Source organism: Cervus elaphus, chromosome 24 (genome assembly GCF_910594005.1).
Source record: "Cervus elaphus chromosome 24, mCerEla1.1, whole genome shotgun sequence".
NCBI lineage: Eukaryota > Metazoa > Chordata > Mammalia > Artiodactyla > Cervidae > Cervus > Cervus elaphus.
Window position 1 is genome coordinate 24,018,213 of NC_057838.1, and position 23,380 is coordinate 24,041,592.

General features: G+C 49.0%; 1 protein-coding gene across 9 annotated transcripts in view; it reads left to right on the forward strand.

The window, feature by feature from the left end:
- Positions 1 to 23,380, forward strand: part of DLEC1 (DLEC1 cilia and flagella associated protein) — a 96,107-nt gene that overhangs the window by 51,419 nt on the left and 21,308 nt on the right. For 7 of the 9 annotated variants that reach the window (XR_006337506.1, XR_006337505.1, XM_043885818.1 and 4 more), the window contains 13 exons: positions 4,550 to 4,637; positions 5,148 to 5,321; positions 5,765 to 5,901; positions 7,569 to 7,661; positions 9,354 to 9,444; positions 10,070 to 10,232; positions 11,114 to 11,306; positions 12,075 to 12,133; positions 12,704 to 12,872; positions 13,107 to 13,200; positions 13,409 to 13,539; positions 13,649 to 13,807; positions 16,664 to 16,803. Coding sequence is in view for 7 of the 9 variants with exons in the window: in XM_043885818.1 (XP_043741753.1) it covers positions 4,550 to 4,637; positions 5,148 to 5,321; positions 5,765 to 5,901; positions 7,569 to 7,661; positions 9,354 to 9,444; positions 10,070 to 10,232; positions 11,114 to 11,306; positions 12,075 to 12,133; positions 12,704 to 12,872; positions 13,107 to 13,200; positions 13,409 to 13,539; positions 13,649 to 13,807; positions 16,664 to 16,803 (1,691 nt within the window). In the remaining 2 variants the exon portion in view is untranslated. The remainder of the gene's footprint in view (positions 1 to 4,549; positions 4,638 to 5,147; positions 5,322 to 5,764; positions 5,902 to 7,568; positions 7,662 to 9,353; positions 9,445 to 10,069; positions 10,233 to 11,113; positions 11,307 to 12,074; positions 12,134 to 12,703; positions 12,873 to 13,106; positions 13,201 to 13,408; positions 13,540 to 13,648; positions 13,808 to 16,663; positions 16,804 to 23,380) is intronic. The other 2 variants (XM_043885815.1, XM_043885816.1) reach the window with 2 other exon arrangements.

Here is a 23,380-nt window from a genome sequence, read left to right on the forward strand (position 1 = left end):
GAAGAGCCTTGTAGGGTAGTGGAAAGAGATTAAATTATTGATAAGGGAGAGACTTCCCTGGTGGTCCAGTGGTTAAGACTCCACCTTCCAATTTAGTAGGCGTGGGTTTGATCCCTGGTTGGGGAACTAAGATCCCACATGCAGTGTGGCCAAAAAAATTAAAATAAATTTTAAAAAATCACTGATAAGTACATAGCAAACAAAATAATTGGTTGATTAACTCCAGAAGAAACAAAAATTGTTCAAGGGAGAATTTCATGCTCAGCTGTGAATATTTTTTACATAGCAACCAGTAACATAAACATTAATTACTGATCTAACCATGAAAGAAAGTGAAAGTCACTCAGTTGTGTCTGACTCTTTGGGACCCCATGGACTACACAGTCCATGGAATTCTCTAGGCCAGAATACTGGAGTGGGTAGCCTTTCCCTTCTCTAGGGGATCTTCCTGACCCAGGGATTGAACCTGAGTCTCCCACACTGGAGGCGGATTCTTTACCAGCTGAGCCCCCAGGAAAGCCAGTTTAACCATGAGTATGACATAATTTGCATCCAGAAGATGAGGGTAGGAAGGATAGTAGGATGGCATACGGTTAAGCTGGTTATGGGTGAGGAAAGAGAATATCCATATCATCCATCCATAAAACAAACAAAAAAATTAGCACGCCATCTGGAGACATGGAAGTAATTTCCAAAATAATCAGCTAAAGGAGGAAAAAGTGTTTTCATCTAGGTGTGGGAAATGGCGGGTGTGGAGGCAAGGGAAGATGGCAGGATTTCTATTTTTAGAGCTTTGTAGAACCCTTTGACTCTTTCAGCTATGTGGCTGTCCAATTTGATGAAAATACCTTAAAAAGAAAACCTGCCAAAGGAAACTCCATGCCCAGATCATTTTACAGGTATATACCACCAAACATTCAAGCTAATCCCTAGACTAGAAAAAGGACCATATCCTCATCCTTAGGGAATGAGCCTGCTATGGTCTGAATGTTTGTGTCCCTCCAAAACTCATTTGTTGAAGTTCTAACTGTCAAAGATGATGGTATTAGAAGGTGAGGTCTTGGGAAGGTGCTTAGGGCATGGGCATGAAGCCTTCCTGAATGGGACTAGTGCCTTTCTGAAGAGGCTCTGGAGAGATCCCTTGCCCCTCCTGCCCCTTGAGGGCACAGTGAGAAGTTGCCAGCTATGAATGGAAGAGGGCCTTCATCCTGCTGGCCACTTGATCTTGGACTTTCCAGCCTCCAGAATTGTGAGAAGTACATTCCTGTTGTTCATAAGCCACCCAGTTTATATTTCAGACTAAGACAGAGCCTAGTACTACCTTGAACCAAAGCCAAGTAAGAAAGTATGACAGTGAGAGCCATAGCCAGTCTTGCTTAAAGATGTAGACTCAGGCACTTCTCCGGTGGTCCACTGGTTAGGGCTCCATGCTCTCACTGCTGAGGGTGTGGGTTCAGCCCTTGGTTGGGAAACTAAGATCCCACAAGCTGCCTGGCATAAATAAACAAATAATGTATCATTTGGGCAGTTGGGGGAGAAGGTGGGCCGTCCCATCCTCTGTCCTTTGGAGCTGTGAGAGGACTTATCTGTCCTGAGTTAAGGAGCAGACTGGGACGTGGGCTGCAAGTGCTGGAGGCCAAGGAGTTGCGGTAGGAATGGAGATCCATATACCTTGTAAGCCAGGAGCTTATTATGTTTGATACACTTTCTCTTTTGTTTTCTTTTCATATTTTGGTAACTTTAAAAGACATTTGAAAGAAAAAAAAAGAACATAGGTTCAGAAATACTAAGTAAAAAGCTAAGTAAGAAAACACACACACATACGCACACACATACCCCAGGAACAGATTGCGTGTAACCCAGGAATGCAAGGAATGTCTTCATGGTGGCCCTTGAATTGGCTGCCCTAAGCCTACCATTTTTTTCCTCTATGGCTTCCAGTGCATTTAAGGAAAGCCAGCCCCCTTCACAGTCCTTATAATTACTGTTTGCCCAGACCTTGCAACCATGCTGTAGCTACCACAATTCAGTGCCTGACCTCCCTCCGCCTGCACCTCGTCATTTCAGTTGATCATGGGGAAGAAACCTTCGTGATTGTGATGCATCCCAGGGGTCATCGCACCCTACTTCCCAGCAGCTAGAGTTCCGCTTGCCGTCAGACAAGAGAACATCAACTCCGGAGTCACATCCTCAGAATCTGCTGTTTTCAGACTCTTCTGATGACAAGTGTCACAGCCCAGATTCCCCATAAGTGAGCGTATGTGCTTTTGTTTACAATTCCAGGGAAGAGTGAGGAAAGGGGGTGGAAGGAGGCAGAGCCAATACGAGAATGTGAGAATGTGAACCCTGGTCAGTGCAATTGATTATTTTGTCCCACGGGACATCCCTTCATAAACTGCTGGATCCTGCCCCTCATTTGGTCAGGGGTTTGGCTTGTGTGGCTGGGAGCAAGGCTCTCTAGAGATGTGCCTCCATGGACATGAAGGGCAGCTGCTGTCATGAACACCTCGATTCGTAGTGACCCCTGCAAGCTAGCCCTGTATTTGGGAAAATCCAGATTGAGGGAACCGTTCCCAGGGCTGTCTGTGCATGTGTGCAGATATGAAAAGGCAAAATGGAATTAGTTTCCTTGCCATACGGAAAATAGTTTAATCCCTACCTCACTCCAGAGCCTCAACAAAATTCTTTCCAGCAAAGATCTCAAGCAAGAAGTGAAGATGAAAATATAGGAGATCTGAGATTGCTTGACACTAAAGTATAAACTGTGAACCTAAAGGTTGATAAATACATTAAAATTTTAAAGCTGATACAACATTTCACTTTATGGGGAACCTGGCCTGTGACACGTGGCATCAGAAGGGCCTGAAAACAGCAGACCCTTAGGATGTGATTCTGTAGTTGACTCCCCCTTACCCAAGTCTGACAGCAATCAGAGCTCTAAGAGGTGGGAAGTAGGGTGTGATGACGCCTGGTGTACTGAAATTTTAAAGATAATACATCAAAAGATAATACAAGTTATAATACTTGGGTATGTTTATAACATATACCTTATAAAATGTTAGTGCTCAGAATATATAAAGAATTTCTGCAAGTCAATAAAAAAAAAGTACACAATGGCAAATGGACACTGTGATCAGACATAGCACACAAGAGGACACCTAAAATAGCAAACTTATGAAAAGATGCTCATCATCATTAATATTGGAGAAATAAAAATTATAACATGGGTCTCTCCGGTTTGGATCTGGTTCACAGGTGGATTGAGGCAGTCTGTTGTGCTGGCCAAAAATGGACTTAAATGTTGATTTAGGAATGCACCCCTATGAATAAAAGTATGAAGACATGCTTCAAATTTATGGAGCTGTTATCTGGTGTGGGGCTGGGGCCAGGCTTCATCTGTGTTTTTCATGTTTTACTTTTTAAGCTGGAAAAATGGCTTGTCGTGTTATAATTCATATGTCTTTCCCAGTGTAATATTTCGCAAAATAGGAGCCAAAGGTGTGTGCGTGCGTGGAGTTCTTCTTCCTTGCTGGGCATTGTGCCGAGTGCTGTTGGGGGTCAGCACTGTGTGAGTTCAGTTCTAGGTGCTGAGACCTTAGGGGTTACCCGATCTGAGGGACGGGGAACAGAAGGCAGGGTTTAATGAGGGGGATAGGCTGAGTGATGGAGAGAGGCCCAGTTACAACCCTGAATACAGGTAGCACCCCTGGGGCCTTGAGAAGAAGTGGCTCAAAGGGTTATATTGGAGGACTTCCCTGGTGGTCTAGTGGTTAAGACTCCTAGCTTCCTCTGCAAGGGGTGCAGGTTCAATCCCTGGTTGTTGGAGAACTAAGATCCTGCATGCTACGTGGTGTGGTCAACAACAACAAAAAAATGGATTATGTGGAGAAAGAGCGGTGAGTGAGAGGTGAGGAGGCAGAGCTTCAGGGTCCTGGGCTCACTCTCAGCACTCTTACTTTCCAGTGAAGGAGGCTCTTTGGACGTCAATTTATTTGCCCTAAAATAGAGGTAGTTCCCACCTTTCAAAAGAGTTGGACACGACTGAGCGACTTTCACTTCACTTCCCTGGTCATTGGGAAGTCGAGGAGGCACATAGGAGAAGCCCAATAAACAATAGCTGTGATTCTGGGGACTTGCCTAGTGGCCCAGTGGCTGGGACCCAGCACACCCAGTGTGGGGGGCCCACGTCCAATCCTTGGTCAGAAAGCCAAGATCCCACATGCCACAACGGAGACTCGGCTCAGCCAAATAAATAAAAATAAGCATTTAAAAACAAACATTGCTGTGGTTTTAAACAGGACAGAGGCTGGGTCAGATCTACCCCCACCTTCATGCTTACCTTGTAGTTTCTTTTTTTTCTAAAAACAAACAAAAGTGGATAGAATAGTCACCTGAAACCCCATGGACCCCTCACCAGCTCAACAGTTACCAACACGGGGCCAAGCTCATTTCATTCCCATGGGCCAAGCCCCACCCCATTCCCATATTATTATGTGAGCCCCAGATTTCATGGCCTGTGTCCACACGTGTTGCTTTTGTCTCTGCACAGATGGTGATCTCCCTGCAGAACACCACATCCACCAGCCGCCACCTTCGAGTCCTCCCTCCCTCCACGCCCTACTTCGCCCTGGGATTGGGTGAGCTCAGGGTGGAGTGGCCTGCCCATCCTTGAAATTGTATGCTGGCCTTGCCCGAGATTACGTCCCCACGGGGCTTCGGGTGACTCCTGAGGCTGCACCCCTCGTGCTCCAAGGCGGCCTCCCGCCTGCCCTCCAAGCAGAGCGCCCCCGCCCAGCCTGACAGGTCCTCCTTGGATCGTACCCCCAAGCTCAGTTCGGTCCTGTCCTTGCTCTGCTCACCATCACTGCACCCTGGTTCCTCACTTAGGCCGCGGCACTGGCCTCCCAGCCAGCCTTTCTGCTCCTGTGACTCGGTGTTCTCCTTAAGAACAACTCTGATCGTGGCCCCTCTGCTCCCTAGAAATCTCAAGTGTCTGTCTGCTGCCCACAAAGTAATTGCTAAGCCACAGGGCCAGGCATGACCCTCCCTGACCATCCCAGGTGGACCCCATCACTGCCCTCCCCACCCCAGGTCCTGGAATTTTTACCTGGTCTCCAGAGTCTCATTGTCACTTTTGTCACCCACAGGGATGTTCCCAGGAAAAGGTGGAATGGTGGCTCCTGGAATGACCTGCCAGTACATTGTCCAGTTTTTTCCCGACTGCCTTGGGGATTTTGATGACTTTATCTTAGTGGAGACCCAGTCAGCGCACACGCTCCTGATCCCCCTGCAGGCCCGGAGGCCGCCCCCAGTGCTGACATGTAAGTGCGTGCTGCTCCCCGGGGATCGGTGAGGGCTGGTGCCCCTCTAAAGGACCACCTGCCCACAGGGCCCCTGGGTGGCACCCCACAGCCTGACCCCTAGGGCAGGGGCTTCTGAGTCCTGCGGAGGGACCTGCCGGAAGCTCCCGCATTCCTCCAGAGTTAGGCCCTGACCGTCCTACTTCCCCGGGGGAGGCGGACTCTGGGCGACACATATCAGGAAAGGAGGCCACGGCCCAGCTGACCCCAGCCTAGGCGGCACTGGCTCGGGGACACCCTGAGGCCCACGCACGTGGTGTCCTGGGGCACCGCTGCGGGCAGAAGCAGGGGCGGGGCTTGTCTCCGTCCCTCCCCCGCCCCGCCCCCAACATCTGCTCTCAGCTTGGGCCGCCCTCAGGGGAACCCGCGCTGTCTCTCTTGCCCATCTTCCCCTGTGGCTGCAGTGTCGCCCGTGCTGGACTGCGGCTACTGCCTCATTGGGGGCATGAAGATAACCAGATTCATCTGCAAAAACGTGGGCTTCAGCGTGGGCAAGTTCTGTATCATGCCTAAGAAGAGCTGGCCGCCGCCCAGCTTCAGGGTGAGTGCTCACAGCGCTTCCTGGGAAAAAGCAAGTCCATCGAATGCAGTAACCCCCGTGGGGGACTTGCTCCAGTGCCCCTGGGGCTGGAAACGCAGTGGACAGAATTGTATAGCCGCAGTCCCTTAAGAATCAAGAGGTACAGAGTATAGCACTGAAGTTCTGATTATACCCCTAATACCTGTGTGACCCTGGACAGGTCCCATCACCTCTCCCGTCCTTCAGGGCCTAGACAGGTCCCATCACCTCTCCCATCCTTCAAGGCCTGTCTTGGATGTCACTTTATTCATTCATTTATTCACTGAGTCATTCAGTCAGTCATTATTGTGGCAAATGTTTGACTATAGCAGAGGCTACAAATTGGAAGCTCCTTGGTTGAATTTGGTGGTCATATTTATTTGGCACAGGGCCTCAAAACATTTTTGAGCTAACATTGCTTGAAAGTGAAAGTGTTAGTCATTCAGTCATGTCCGACTCTTTGTGACCCCATGGACTGTAGCTCACGAGGCTCCTCTGTCCATGGGATTCTCCAGGCAAGAATAATGGAGTGGGGTTGCCATGCCCTTCTCCAGGGGATCTTCCCGACCCAGGGATTGAACCCGGGTCTCCCACGTTGCAGGCAGATTCTTCACCGTCTTGAGTCAGTAGGGAAATCCAGCATTGCTTAAAAACATATCTTGAGTCAATATTTAAAGATAGATTTCAGGAAGCTCCCTAGCTATCCAGTGGGCGGAGCTCTGCACTTCCACTGCAGGGGGCTCGGGTTCAATCCCTGGTTGGGGAATTAAGATCCCACATGCCATGCTGGAAAAAAATAAAATAAAAATAGAGAAATATCATATAAAAATGTACATTGCCACTTTCTCTGAAACACTGGAAGATGTGCAGCCCTGGGCCAGGATCCACTGTGGTCCTGTCGGCTGGAGTTGAGAAGCAGGGCGTGTGTACGTGCCTGCCCCCGCCCCACTGTTTGCCCAGGCTCCCTCCCACCCCGCATGCCCCATGGCAGCCAAGTGCTGACAACACTGATTATCACGCCCATGCACACTGTTATCTTTCTCAGAGGAGAGATACCTTGCTTTCTGTGCATCTCTGGAAACAAGCATCCAGGAGACCACATGCTCCCTGAGACATTTCACTCATAGCTGTCACGTGCCAGGGACCTGGAGGCATGGGCTTGCGGCTTCCTGTGTAGGCATCAGGGCTGCAGCTCTGCTGACAAGTCGGCAGCTTCCTTCAGTAGCTCATGGCCAGGGCTGGGTTGGGAATGGAGGCAGACACAGAAGCCGGCACGAACCACGCAGGGTGCTGCAGTAGGAAAAGGACTGTGCTAGGGAGCCCACCTCCTTGGGGAGACCTTCTCACACGCCTCCTGCTCTGCGTCTGAAACCCTTGTCAGTGGTCTTCTTGTACCTCCGACCAATAGGCAGCTCTTTGCAGATTCTCTGAGACGTACTCGTCTTTAAACGTCAGAACCCCATCTGGTGCAGGTTGAGTAAGTGCTGGCTGAATGGATGAGCCTCAGTTTCTTCATGAACAGGGGACTGGATGATCTGTAAGAGCCTTCAAATCACAACATGGATGTTTGGAGGAGAGACATGGGTCATCTGAACAAGAGACTTTACCGTTTCTTTCATACTGTTGGGTCATCTTCTGCTTTCTTTAAGGCTGTTGTCACCATCGGCTTTGTTGAGCAGCCTCCCTTTGGGATCCTGCCGTCGGTGTTTGAGCTGGTTCCAGGGCAGGCCATATTCATGGAGGTAGGTGATGCGACAGTAGCAGGAATTCCCACCTCTTTATGATCGGTTGCTGCTTCCTCAGCTGCTTGCTTGATTTCCTTTGCCTCTGTGGGGTTTTTTGTTTTGTTTTGTTTTGTTGGACTGTGCTGCATGGCTTATGAGATCTTAGTGCCCCAACCAGGGATTGAACCCAGGCCCTTGGCAGTCAGAGTGCTGAGTCCTAACCACTAGACTTCCAGGGAATTCTCACCTTCATGTTTTCATGACCCAGATGTCCACTCCCAGGTCCAAGCCTCGGTGGTTTCTGTAAATTTTGTTTACTGATTGGGATGTTGCTTGTTTGAAAACTTATTCATACTTCCAAATAAATATATTCACATGATTAAAAATTCAAAATATGCAAATAGAAGCATGGTGAAATGCTCCCTCTCCCCCCACTCCCTTGGCCACCCACAGGCCACAACCTTACCAGGTCTGGGCGCCCTTGCAGACGTATGTGATGACGACATAAGCACATGGTTTTTTCTTTCCTATGTTTCCATTTCTTCTTCACACAAATCGTTGCCCACTCTACACTTTGTTCTGCACCATGTACTTCCCACACCTCATTTTTTTATAGCTGCATGGTATTCCACTGTGTCTATGGACTAATTTAGGTCAGCCATTTCCTGCTGATGAATATGAAGATTATTTCTGATCTCTGGCCATGTCAGGGAATAGCTTACACATACATCACTCTGTCCTACCTGCAGGATACAGTCCTTGTTGTACGTTTGCTGACTTAGGGCCTCTGCCCTTCTAATTATGGTACATGTTGCCAAGTCCCCACCATTTGGATTATATTATTTTATACTTCCAACAATAGTATATGAAGGTGTCTGTTTTCTCATGTCTTTCCCAACACAATATGTTATCAAACTTTAAAAAAATGTGTCATGGACATTTTAAAACATATACAGGGAATTCCTTGGTGATCATGTAGTTAGGAGGCTGTGCTTACATTGCAGGGAGCATGGGTTTGATCTCTGGTCAGGAAACTTAAGATTCCTCCAGCTTTGTGGCTCAGTCAAAATAATAATCATCATAATACTAATAATCTGAAAATGAATAGATGTGTGTGTGTGTGTGTGTACACATACACACATATATAATAGAATTACCTTGCTATACACTTGAAACTAACATAACATTGTAAATCAACTACACTAAAAAGGACAGAAGTCCAACTGGCCAAGCACCCCCTGCCCAAAAAAACCCATATAAAAAAATAGAATAGTTTAAGGATCACCCATGTACTCATTACTCAGCTTCAACTTTTCTCAACTCTTGGCCAACCTCATTGCTTTTATATTCCTCCGTCTCTCCCCACCAAACCCTACCCTGCCCCTTTAGAGTAGTTTGAAGAGAATGAAGACATCCTGTCACTGCGTTCATGATCGCTAACTTTCTTGCTCTTTGCCAGTAGGAGGCATGAAACTTTTTCTGGCTGGTTTGCGTTTCCGTTTTTGATCATGAGTGAGGTTAAACATGTTGTTTAAGAGCCATTTTTATTTCCATCCCTGTGAATTCTCTCCTCATATCCCGGAGCCTGGGCTGGACCCCAGGGAGACGGCCAGGAGGGGAGGCCCGAGGCAGGGGGTGCAGTCGAGAGGAGGAGGTGATGGGGAAGAAGCCCCTTCCTGGGAGGCTGCAGGACAGCCCTTTCCTCCCCAGGTCCTGTTCCTCCCAACCAGCCTGGGAAAGGCAGAGCAGACCTTCGTCATCGTATGCGACAACTGCCAGATAAAGGAGCTGGTGACCACAGGTGGGCGCGTGCTCCCGGGCAGCGCCCGGTCCGCGGCTGTGGGCAGGGGGCGGCGGTGCACTCAGAATGCTGCAGCCACGGGCACTGGGCTCCGGTTTGGGGGCCTCATGCTCTGGCCAGACCTTAGAGACCCACGCCAGTGTGGCCCTCAGGCCTGTCCCAAGGGGCCGTCTAGTGCGACAGAGGTGGAAACCTGGAGGACAGTCTTTCGTCAGGTCACTTTGAAACTCACCTAGAGCTTTGGGGAGCTGCCAGTGACTCACACAGAAACAGCCAGGGCGCCCATAGGTTTCTGCAGAGTTAGAGGGGGCATCCTCCTGCGTTTCCTTGGGTGCCGTGTTCCTTCTTGGTACCTGTCTGTCTACCATCCACCCAGTTCACCCAGCAGGCGTTAATTGAGTGCCCATTACGTGCTAGGTTAGCAGAGTCACCTCCTGTTGGTCTGTGACGATGTGACAACATGAGTCCGTGTGCTGTTGGCTCCCTGTTCCCCTATGTGCGCACTTCTGGGGTCACGATCGTGGCCGCTTAGTTGCATGTGGATGGTGACCTGGGTGCTGTGACAGCCTTCGGCCAGAGTCCTGACTTCAGCCCTAGTGAAACTTTGCTCCCCTAACCTTGTCAGGAATCGGGCAGCTGGTTGCTCTGGATCTGATCTATATTTCTGGTGAGAAAAGTCAGCCAGAGCCTGGAGAGCTCACAGACTTAACAGCCCAGCACTTCATACGCTTTGAACCTGAAAACCTTCAGTCCACAGCCAGCAAACTGCTGATTATTAGAAACGCCACGTGAGTGATGCCTGTGCGGGACCCCAGCACACACCCCGCTCCCTCCTCACCCGGCCTGATGTCCTGAATCTGAGCACAGGATGGGAGGATCTGGATGTGCACTGTTCATCATGGTACTTGCTAGCCACAGGTGACCATTTAAATGGAAATCAACTAAAATAAAGTGAAAAACTCACTTCAGTGGCACCAGCCACATTTAAAGTGCTCAGCGCCTGGGTAGCTAGTGGCTCTCATGTTGAACAGAGCAGGTCTGCACGATGTCCAACACTGCAGGGAGTCATATTGAGCAGTGTTGCTCCAGATCCTCTGCGTGTTAAGTCACTTAGTCACGTCCGACTCTTTGCAACCCTATGGACTGTAGCCTACTGGGCTGTGTCCATGGGACTCTCCAGGCAAGAATACTGGGGTGGGTTGCCATGCCCTCCTCCAGGAAATCTTCCCAACCCAGGGATTGAGCCCATGTCTCTTACGTCTCCTGCATGGGCAGTCGGGTTCTTTACCACTTGTGCCACCGGGGAAGCCCCTCTAGTCCATCCTTAACCAGATCCTCTGGTCCATCGCTAACCAGGATCAGTTTTCCAGAGAATTCCTGCCTGGCCCATGAGGGGAGCTCTCTCAAGCCCCAGGGTCAGACAGCTGAAGTTCTGTGGGTTCAGCTCTCATTGCCATTTATTCTCTGACCATCCTCTCAGCCTCGCCATTATGCCAGGGCAGACCGCAGGGTGCCTCCTGGCCTGCTGTCCACGTGACCCAGGCCTTACACAGGCTCTGTCACCTGGCACAAGGAGCAGTTCTCGCCTGCCGTCTCCCGCCCCACCCACGCCTGCCGTCAGCAGCCATGGCCTTGGCTCCACGGCCTACTGTCAGGGTCGCCCCCGCAGGCACGTGGAGCTGGCCTTCCACTGGCAGATCATGAAGCCCAACCTGCGGTCCCTGATGCCCGGAGAAACCTGCAGCGCAGACAGCATCAAGTACCAGCCAGACAGGGAGACGGCCTTCTGCATCACCCCCAAGATGGGCGTTCTCAGCCCCCACGCGGACCACAAATTCATCCTGAGCTTCTCCCCTCAAGAGGTTCAAATGGGGCCATCTTGGTGGTTGCACACAGTTGGGTCATGCTGGTTTCACCCACCCTCCCTGTTCTTTGGTGACGTTGAAGCCACAGCTGACCCTGCGGAGACCCCCGGTATCCTGCCAAGGCCAGCACTTAGCCAAGAGTGGGGCTAGGGGACAGGCTTGGTGTGCAGGACAAAGCAGCTCGTCTTGCCTGGCCCCCATCCCACACAGCCTGTCCTGAGCAAGTCTGGCCTCACTCAGACTCTAGTGTCTTTCATGTTTCTACTCCATCAAAGGTGTTACCCTTCCTGCCCAGCTCACAGCAGCTTCCAGGCAGTGAGGTGGGGTTCCCCAGGCCAAGGCTCACACAGCCCTCGACTCCCAAAGTGAAGCCCTGTATGTAACAGGCAAAGGGGGAGCATGCGGGGGTTTCCCAGCGGCCTTTGTTGGTAAGACAGCAGGTCCGCCTCTCAGCCCGTCATTCAGCCCCTGATACTGCCTGTCCCAGGAAGGCTTGATGCTTCAGACACGTTGAGGGCACTGCCAAGGGCCTTCCTGTCCCCCAGGCCCAGCAGAGGTGGGCATGCCAGTCTTGAGACTGCAGTGGCCCCCAGTCTCTGAGTCAGGGCTCACGTCCTGGCAGCCGCTGTTTCCCCCAGTGTGGGGAGAGGCCACAGGGAAGCAGGAAGGCGTCTGTGGCAGCCGGGCCACAGGGAGGGTGCTTCTGTGACTCAAGTCTTCCCTGGGGCGGGCTTTCGTCTTCAGGGTGCTGTGTTTGTCTTGCAGCCAAGGGGTTTTCACAGTGTGCTCCAGATGGTGCTGGAGGAAGTCCCAGAGCCCGTGAGGTGAGCAGGACCCAGGCCCTTGGCTGAGCGGTGGGCTCCAGGCCTGCCCTCCCAGGGAGGATGCTGGAGGGGGAGGCCCCAGGACTGAGTCGGTGAGCCCCTGACCCCCAGCAGGCTTTGGCAGGTGAGAGCTCCTCACCTTGCCCTGGCAGCAGGCTTGGAGCGGGCTCTGCATGTAGGGAACAGCTCTCTGACTCTGCACCCTGGAACCTGGAAACTGCCCCGTGCTCACAGTTGCCACCGGTGGGTGGTGACTAATGGAGGAAGGTTTTGGTGGCACCTCTGCCTACTGGTCCCTAAGTGGGCTGTCACTGGGGGGGTCTCCAGTCAGCTGCTGGGGAGTTCCAGGCTGCTGCGGCTGCTCTGTGGTCCCTGAAACACAGGGAGGGACCTTGGTCCTGGCCTGCAGTTGAGCTGCCAGCACAGCTTCAGGCATTCGCTTGTTTCAGGGCATTGCTGACACCTCTGATTTCAGGGGGCTTGGTAGCTGTGGGCAGAGCGTGCTTTCCTTTCACAAGACCAGAGATAGGGGACACAATGACTCTTAGCTCATGGCTGGTTTGTGTTCAGTTTGGACTTGGAAAACTCCAAGGACCCCTCATACTGCATGGATGACGTGATCGTCCTGGAAATCGAGGTGAAGGGCTCAGTGGAACCTTTCCAGGTTCTCCTAGAACCGTATGCCCTCATCATCCCTGGGGAGAACTATATTGGCATAAATGTGAAGAAGAATTTTAAGGTAGGTGGTTGTCTCTCCCCAGCCTGGGCTGGTTAAGATGGTGCTGAACTCGGCACAAGTTCGTGGGTCCAGAGGTCTTTGGCCTGATACGTTGCCCACAAACCCTGTTGGTGCTGTCGAGTGGCCGGGAATTAGCTGGGAGGGATTGAAGAGGACCTTTTGTGAGTCCCAAACCCCTCAATCCTTTAGCAAGTACAGCCTCCCAGGGAGCCCGGGTCGGGGTGTGTCTTTCAGATGTGGAACAACAGCAAGTCAGCCATTAGGTACACATGGGGGAAGATCAGCGACTGTCACATCATTGAGGTGGAGCCCTGCACGGGGACCATCGGTACTGCGGGGAGCGCGGGGGGGCTGGCTGGGGAGGGAGAACTCGAGGTCACAGGAGCCTGGGCAGGAGTTCGAGGCCCCACCATCAGCCTCAGCCACAGCCCAGCCCCAGCCATGACATGAGGAGGGGCCCGACATCTGGGCCAGCCACAGAGGGAGCCTGCCGCCCCTGCCCATCTCCCCGCCTCACCTCACCCCTCTTCTCCCAGAGCCCAGCGAGGTCGAGGATTTTGAGCTGAACTTTACCGGGGGTGTCCCTGGCCTGACGAGCCAGAACCTGCTGTGTGAGATCAAAGACTCGCCCTCTCCCGTGGTGCTGCACATCGAGGCGGCCTTTAAGGTGCCTGTGATGGGGCCGGGCAGCTAAGGCGGGCTGAAAAGGCGGGGCCGGGGTAGGGCCCCAAGCCCACAGCCCAGTGACCCTGTGACGGCCCCTCTGGGTGCCTCAGGGGCCGGCCCTGGTCATCGACGTCTCAGCCCTTCAGTTTGGTTTGCTGCGCCTGGGACAGAAAGCCACCAACTTTATCCAGATCCGGAACCTCAGCCCGCTCCCGGCCACGTGGGCCATGAAGGAGAGCCAGGCCTCCCTGCAAGAAAGGCGAGAGGACGTAAGTCCTGTGGTGCCACCCCGCCCCAGGCGTGATGTGTGAGCCGTGAGACCTTGACACCCAAGCTGGCGCGTTCAGGCTGGGAGAGGAATAGCCTGCCTGGTGACCTTCGCCTGGTAGTGTCCCCCCATTCCCCATCCTTCCTACAGCAGACCGAACCCTGAAAACTGGATTTTCCTGTTCCTCTCTCTGCCTTCTGACACAGAAATAGGACAAGAGTTTCTCCCTCTGTCAGAGTAGCCGGAATCGGGAAGAAAGTGGGCAGCTGAGTTGGGAGGGAAGCTTCCAGGGCCTCCGGGAAAGGGCGGGCCGCTGCTGGGATTCCCAGCCTCCCAAGGATCGTGCTTGCAGTTTTGAGGACCGGCCGCCAGGTGGTGAGCGTGTGCCCCAAACCAAAGCGTCTCCAAAAGGAAAATCATGGCCTCTCAAATAGCACGCTTCCTTTTTCCCTAAAAATAGAAAATTTTGAAAGTGGCTAGATATTTACCGTCAATGTCTAAATTAGGGCATCGTGTCTAAACACCATGTTCAATCCTGAGCAAGCCCAAGCCACACCACCAGCAGGCAGAGGAAGTGACTGACTCACCACACCCACTCTTCACACGTGGGAGCAGTCGCTGCCCCTGTGAGACTCTGGCCAGGTCAAGAGGGTCTGAGCCTCCCTCTAGCTGCAGCTCCCCCAGGTCCCCCCTCCTGCTGCCCACTTCCTTTCCCCTTGAAAGCTATTCTTCTTCACCTGGTAGCCTCGCTTCTCCACTGGGCACTCTGAAACTGAGAAGTGAAGAGTTTTGTATCGAGTGGCCAAAACCATCGCCAAGGGATCTGTTCCACAGGCTTGGAGTTAATGCTGGCTACCCCCAGGGCTCACTGGTCCCCCTGCCTGGCTCATGGAACCAGAGACTGGAACTGGGACGCGGGCAGGTGTTGTCAGTAACCTTTTATTCAAATGAAACCTTCAACAGAAGCCCAAGATCTGCAGTAGAGTATGAACCAGAGGCCCCCTGATCAGGCATCCTTCCTCCCCACATCCCACCCCCCTGCTCTAGGACTTCGGGGAGTCCTTGGGATTTCCCAGAGCTCAGTTGGAAACTTATGGACCTCAGCCAACGTCCTCATTTTATAGATGTAAAGAGGGTTGGGGGCTTCCCCAGGGCCACACCGCTTCTAGGTGGCAGAATCATATCAGATCCCATTTCCCTGATTCCCAGTCTGTGTTTTTCCTCCCACTGTGAAGAATAACTACATTTTATCATTGAAGTAGTTGTCAGTTTCATGGTGTATTAAGATTTATGTCCAAATTGAAGCTGGTAGCAATCTCTATAGTTCTCTGTACTATATTCTTGTGAACTCTCAAAAGTAATATTGAGAATATTGGGGTTTGTTGGATGTGCCCAAGTCAGCATCCAGAAACCCAGCCCCAGACCAAAGCCTGCCCCCCACCACCACACACACACATACCTTGGGCTCCATGTGAAATGGAGTGCATGTGAAAAACAATGAGCGAAGAACGCAAAGGAGCTCTTCCCTTCCCAGCTAAGCTTGGACCCAAAGCTCAGGAGAGAGAGCTACTTTTCCTGAGGTGTAGGCCAGCCCTACTCCACCCCCCAGTGCCTGGGCAGTGAAACCTCTGCAGCGAGAGGGTACGGGGCCCAAGACAGCACAGCGCCGCTGCCGAGGCGGGAGGCGGGATGGGTCAGGGCAGCAGCAGCCAGGTCACCCTGCAGGCAGGCACCTTGCACTCACTCATGGTCTGGTCTCAAGGATGGAGGAGAGGAGAGAGAAGTTATGTTGTTCCTGGTTGTGATCTTTCAATGCCCAGTGACACCCTGCTAGCCACTGTGACCCATCTAGGGGTGCTGGGGCGTACAGTCAGGGGCACTGTAGTCCCCGAGCCTTCTCCCTTCCCTTTTAGCACCTGGTACGGGGCAGGAGGTGGACACGTCAGGTAAATGTGAACTAACTGCAGTGGGGGGTTAGGTGAGGAGGTGACCATGTGGGGAAGGGATCACAGGGGTGTTACCAAAACCAGACTTGGGTCCTGATCATCCACATGCAGTAAAGCCGGTCTGTTGGCACTCTGGGTTGTGGCGGAGGAAAGCGTAGCGTTTGTTGTAAGGTGCCAGACAAGAACAGGTGGCTCACACTCAAAAAGCCCCGAACTCCCGAAGGGTTTCAGCCAAACGTTTTTAAAGACCAAGTGAGGAAAGGGGGTTATAGAGTATGTGATCAGCTTGTACACAGTTCTCTGATTGGTTGATGACAAGGTAGTGTCAGCGATTTAACAGTGTCAGCCCTCAGGCTCCAGCTCATGGGGAATGTGCGCTCATGGTCATCAAGTAGTTAACTTCTTCAGTTTGGTGGTGGTTTAAGCATCCGTAAAACAACTTAGGAAAGGAGCACCAGTTACTGTTTTCTAGGTGTTTCAGAGAGGAACTAAAGCAGAGGATATGAGGGAGGGGGCTGTCCCGAGAAGACACAGAAGTGCAAGGATAAATCTGTGGCCACGTAGAAGCTTGGGCCCTGCCGCAGTCTGGGAGCCTGGCCTGGCTTCCTTGGAGCCGCAGCTCCTGACCCGCACCTGCGCAGCGGGGTGGGCAGACCTCTCAGAGCAACCACACCGAAGGCGCCTCCCTCTGCCTTCCACCTCCTTTCCTCGGAGATTCAGTTTTCATCATCTTCTCCTCTTCATCCTGAGCACTTGCTCGTCTGTGCTCCCCCATCCGCTTGTCTTCTTCCGCACCCTGGAAACGCTCAGGGGGCTGGGAGGCGCAGCTTGGGGGTGACCCTGGTTGGTCATGGCCAGCCCCCAGTTCTGCAGTTCCAAGAGTCCCCACTCCTCACCCCTCTCCCCATCAGGTGTCTCCCTTCGACATCGAGCCATCGAGCGGCCAAGTACAGCCGCTGGGGGAGTGCAGAGTGAGCGTCACCTTGGAGGCCCGGCGCTGCCAGCGTCTGCAGACCGTCCTGGAGCTGGAGGTGGTGAACGGGGCCTGGAGGTAAGGGGATGCGAGGAGCCTGTACAACACACACTGCATATTCATGGCATGTTTATTTATAGCGTATGTAGTTACGTATTTGTGGACGTTTTGGAATTTAAAGGTATTGATAAGATGTTTATATTATAACATTTAGAAATTACAAAAGATGAAAATGATCCATAATCTATTACCTGGAGATCATTCACCAGTAGTGTTATGGGGTATGTGTATCCTTCTAGTGCATGTGTGCTCAAGGAATGCACAGGAATGCAACCACTTGGGACAACGTTTTGTTACCTGCTTAAAGGGTGACAGTACTCTTGGTCCAGCATTAGTCCTTCTGGATGTAGTTGCAGAGAGACTTACACGTGTGCAGTGGAAGCCCTGCGCTCATCCTGGAAGGCTCATAGCTGGACTGTTAATGACAGCGAAACGCTGGAAACAACCAGTGTTCATCAGCAGGAGAACGGATGCAAAATACCTGGCAGATTTTTCCTTCTGTTGAGGTTCAGTTGACTCGTTACAGTGTGTAAGCTTAAGGTGTACAGTGTACTGACCTGAGGCTTCCCTGAGGGTCCAGTGGTTAAGACTCCGCACTTGCACTGTCTGGGGCACAAGTTCCATCCCTGGTTGGGGAACTGAGATATCCCACAAGCTGCACAGTGCAGCCAAAAATAAAAAAAAGAAAATACTGACCTGATCCATTTATATATTTCAGCATGATTGCCGTTGAAGTATTAGCTTACACTTCCATCGCTTTATGTAATTATATTTTCCTTTTTGTGGTGAGAATAGTCAAGTCTCCCAGCAGCTTTGATGTATATAATACAGTATTGTACATAATCACCATACTTCACATTAGATCCCCAGGACTTGTTCACATGTTAGTTGGAAATTTGTACCCTTAAACAGCATCTCTTCTCTTGGCCCAGCCCCAGCTGGTGGAAACCACCGTGCTACTCTCTTTCTTTTGGCTTTTTTAGATTCTAGATATAAGTGAGATCATAGAGAATTTGTCTTTCTCTGACTTACCTCACTTAGCACAATGTCCTCAAGGTTCATCCACATTGTTGCAAATGGCAGAATGTCCTTCTTGTGGCTGAATAATATTCCATTGTATGCAACAACCACCTTCTCTTTATCCATTCATCTGTTAACAGACACTTCTATACCTTGGCTATTGTGAATAATGCTGCAGTAAACATGGGGATGCAAATATCTCTTTGATATCCTGTTTTCATTCCCTTTGGATATATACTCAAAAGTGGAATTGCTGGGTCAGATGGTAGTTTTATTTTTAATACTTTGAGGATCCTTCATACCTTTTCTGTTGTGGCTGAACCAATTTACATTCCTAACAGTGATGAACAAGGGTTCCCTTTTCCCCACTTCCTCAGCAACATTTGTTATCTTTTGTCTTATTAAAGATAGCAGTTCTAACAGGTATGAAGTCATATCTCATTGTGATTTTGATTTGCATTTCCCTGATGCTTAGTGATACTGAGCATCTCTTCATGTATCTGTTGGCTATTTGGATGCCTTCTTTCTGAAAATGTCTAGTTCCTCTGCCCACTTTTAAATTTGAGTTCTTTACCACTGTGCTACCTGGCAATGGGAAGACACAAAGGTCTAGGCTTATTGAAATAATTTCTTTGATGTGCGTCTTAATGGGCTCAGGAATTCTATCCTGAATTCCACTCAGGGTGCACTGTTGGGAACAGGTACAGTGGCTGCTGGCTTGATGGCTGCAACATCCTCTGTTGACTGAAATGGCAGACCGCATTCTTTGTCCACAGTGTGCAAATACTTCTCTGCTTTGGTAGGTTGCATTTTCATTTCGTTCACTGTTTCTCTTGCTGTGCAAGGAGCTTTTTAGTTTGATGTAGTCTCACTTGTTTATTATTTTGTATAGGCTTTCTATTTTATTTATTTTGGTGGGATGCACAGCACGGCCTGTGGTGTGAAGGATTTAGATCCCAAACAGAGGTCAAACCTGCGCCCCTTGCAATGGAAGCACAGAGTCTTAACCGCTGGACCGCTAGGGAAGTCCCTCACTTGCTCATTTTTCTCTTACTGTTTTTTGGTACTTTCTGTGTCAGATCCAAAAACACATTCCTCAAGATGTCGAGGAACTTGCTCCCTGTGTTTTCTTCTAGGTGTTTTATAGTATCAGGTCTTATGTTTAAGTCTTAGATCCATTTCAAGTTAGTTTTTGTGAGTGGTATAAGATGAGGGTTCAATTTCATTTTTCTGCATGTGGTTATCCACTTTTCCCAATACCATTTGTTGAAGAGAGTGTCCTTTCCCCATTAGATATTTTTTTAAATTGAAGTAATAGTTAATTTACAATGTTGTGTTAATTTCAAGTGTATAGCCAAATGACTCAGTTTTATATATATATATATATATATATATATATATATACACACATATACATATATACATATATATGTGTGTATATATATTCTTTTTTATATATTTATATTCTTTTTCAGATTCTTTTCCAATAAAGTTTACTACAGAATATTGAGTATAGTTCCTTGTGCTGTATAGTAGGTCCTTGCTGTTTACCTGTTTAATACACAGTACTGTGTATGACCAACCTAGATAGCATACTAAAAAGCAGAGACATTACTTTGCCAACAAAGGTCCGTCTAGTCAAGGCTATGGTTTTTCCCGTGGGCGTGTATGGATGTGAGAGTTGGACTATAAAGAAAGCTGAGCACAGAAGAATTGATGTTTTTGATCTGTGGTGTTGGAGAAGACTCTTGAGAGTCCCTTGGACTGCAAGGAGATCAAACCAGTCCATCCTAAAGGAGATCAGTCCTGGGTGTTCATTGGAAGGACTGAGGCTGAAGCTGAAACTCCAATGCTTTGGCCACCTGATGCGAAGAGCTGACTCATTGGAAAAGATCCTGATGCTGGGAAAGACTGAGGGAAGGAGGAGAAGGGGACGACAGAGGATGAGATGGTTGGATGGCATCACTGACTGAATGGACATGGGTTTGGGTGGACTCTGGGAGTTGGTGATGGACAGGGAGGCCTGGCGTGATGCGATTCATGGGGTTGCAAAGAGTCGGATACGACTGAGCAACTGAACTGAACTGAACTGAATTTATAGCCCCCCCCACTCCACCCCCTACTATCATCTTTGGTAACCATAAATTTGTTTCCTATCTCTGTAAGTCTATTTCTGATTTTATCAGTTCATTTGTATCGTTTTTTTTAGATTTTGCATATAAGTGATATATGATATTTGTCTTCCTCTGACTTACTTCCCTTAGTGTAATCATCTCTGGGTCTGTCCATGTTGTTACAAATGGCATGATTTCATTCTTTCATGGCTGAGTAATAGTCCATTGCATCTATGTGGCACATCTTCTTTATCCATTCATCTGTCGATGGATGTTTATTTGCTTATTGTAAATGGGGCTGCGGTGAACATTGGGGTGCATGTATCTTTTCAGGTAAGACTTTTCTCGAGATACATGTCCAGGAGTGGGATTGCTGAATCATATGGTAACCCTATTTTTATTCTTTAAAGAACCTTCATAATATTTTCCATTGTGGCTGAAGCAATCTACATTTCTACCAACAGTGCAGGAAGGTCCCCTTTTCTCTACACACTCCCTGGCACTTACTGTTTGTAGACTTTTTGGTGATAGCCGTTCTGATGTGAGGTAATACCTCATTGTGGTTTTCATTAGCATTTCTCTAATAATTAGCAACATTGAGCAGCTTTTCATGTACCTGTTGGCCATCTCTATGTCTCCTTTGGAGAAATGTTTGTTTAGGGTGTTCTTGGCTTTCTTGTCAAATATTAGTTGAGTGTATGTGTGGCCCCCTTCATGGATCACAGCCTTGTCATGCCAAAGGGGCTTGCATAACTCAGTGAAGCTATGAGCCATGCCATGCGGGGCCACCCAAGACAAAATGTGGTCCCCTGAAGGAGGGGATGGCAAACCACTGCAATATTGGAGACACAAGAACCCCATGAACGGATGAAAAGACAAAAAGCTATGACACTGAAAGATGAGCCCCTGAGGTTGGAAGGTGTCCAATATGCTATTGGGGAAGATCAGACAGCAACTACTAATAACTTCAGAAAGAATGAAGCAGCTGGGCCAAACTGGAAACGACACTCAGTTGTGAATGTGTCTGGTGGTGAAAGTGAAGTCCAGTGCTGTAGAGAACAGTGTTGCATAAGAACCTGGAATGTTAGGTCCATAAATCAAGGTAAACTGAATGTGGTCAAGCAGGAGATGGCAAGAGTGAACATCAATATCTTAGGCATCAGTGAACTAAAATGTGCAGGAATGGGTGAATTTAATTCAGATGAACATTTTATCTACTACTCTGGGCAAGAATCCCTTAGAAGAAATGGAGTAGCCCTCATAGTCAACAAAAGAGTCCAAAATGCAGTACTTCGGTGTAGTCTCAGAAACGACAGAATGATCTTGCTTCCTTTCCAAGGCAGATCATTCAGTATCACAGTAATCCAAGTCTGTGCCCCAACCACTAATGCCTAAGAAGCTGAAGTTGAACAGTTCCATGAAGGCCTCCTAGAACTAACACCAAAAAAAAAAAAAAAAAGGATATACTTTTCATCATAAGGGACTGAAATGCAAAAGTAGGAAGTCAAGAGAAGATATCTGGAGTAACAGACACATTTGGCCTTGGAGTACAAAATGAAGCAGGTTAAAGGCTAATGGAGTTTTGTCAAGAGAACATGCTGGTCATAGCAAACACCCTCTTCCAACAACACAAGAGATGACTCTACACATGGACATCACCAGATGGTCAGTACCAAAATCAGATTGATTTTATTCTTTGCAGTTGAAGATGGAGAAGCCCTATACAGTCAGCAAAAAGACGACCTGGAGCTTCAGATCCAGGTGACTCAGATCACTGTGGCTCAGATTATGAACTCTTTATTGCAAAATTCAGGCTTAAATTGAAGCATGTAGGGAAAACCACCAGGCCATTCAGGTATGACCTAAATCAGATCCCTTACAATTACACAGTGGAGGTGATGAATAAATTCAAGATCTGGTAGACAGAGTGCCTGAAGAACTATGGATGAAGGTGCATACAAGAGGCAGTGGCCAAAACCATCCCCAAGCAGAAGAAATGCAAGAAGGCAAAGTGATTGTCTGAGGAGGCTTTACAAATAGACAAGGAAAGAAGAGAAGCAGAAGGCAAAGGAGAAAGGGAAAGATAAACCTAACTGAATGCAGAGTTCCAGAGAATAGCAAGGAGAGATAAGAAGTCCTTTTTAAATGAGCAATGCAAAAAAATAGAGGTAAACAATAAAATAGAAGGGAAAGACTAGAGATCTCTTCAAGAAAATCGGACCGGTCAAGGGAACATTTCACACAAGGATGGGCACGATAAAGGATAGAAATGGTAAGGATCTAACAGAAGCAGAAGAGATTAAAAAGAGGTGGCAAGAATATACAGAAGAACTACATAAAAAAGGTCTTAATGACCCAGATAACCACAGTGATATAGTCACTCACCTAGAGCTGTACATCCTGAAGTGTGAAGTTCAGTGGGCCTTAGGAAGCACTACTACAGACAAAGCCAGTGGAGGGGATGGAATTCCAGCTGAGCTATTTAAAACCCTAAAAAATGATGTTGTTAAAGTGCTGCACTCAGTATGCCAGCAAATTTGGAAAACTCAACAGTGACCACAAGACTGGAAAAGGTCCATTTTCTTTCCCATCCCAAAGAAGGGCAATGCCAAAGAATGTTCAGACTACCATACAAGTGTGCTCATTTCACATGCTAGTAAGGTTATGCTCAAAATCCTTCAAGCTAGGCATTAGCAGTACGTGAACTGAGAACTTCCAGATCTTCAAGCTGGATTTAGAAAAGGCAGAGGAACCAGAGATCCAATTGCCAACATTCCTTGGATCACAGAGAAAACAAGGGGATTCCAGAAAAACATGTATTTCTGCTTCACTGACTACGTGAAAGCCTTTGACTGTGTGGGTCACAATAAACTGTGGAAATTCTTAGAGATGGAAATACCTTACTTGGAAATGCCACCTTACTTGTTTCCTGAGAAACCTGTATGCAGGTCAAGAAGCAGCAGTTAGAAATGGACTTGGAACAACAGAGTGGCTCAGAATTGGGAAAGGAGTTCGCCAAGGCTGTATATTGCCACCCTGTCTATTTAACTTCTATGCAGAGTACATCATGTGAAATGCTGGGCTGGATGAATCACAAGCTGGAATCAAGATTTCCAGGTGAATATCAACAACCTCAGATATGCAGATGATACCAATGGAAGAAAGTGAAGAGGAACCAAAGAGCCTCTTGATGAGGGTGAAAGTAGAGTGAAAAAGCTGGCTTGAAACTCAGAAAAATCTAAGATCATGGTATCCAGTCTCACCACTTCATGGCAAATAGAAGAGGAAATAGTGGAAGGAGTAAGATTTTATTTTCTCCGTGTCCAAAATCACTGTGGATGGTGACTGCAGCCATGAAATTAAAAGACATTTTCTCCTTGGAAGGAAAATTATGACAAACCTAGACATCATATTAAAAAGCAGAGACATCACTTTGCCAACAAATGTCCATATAGTCAAAG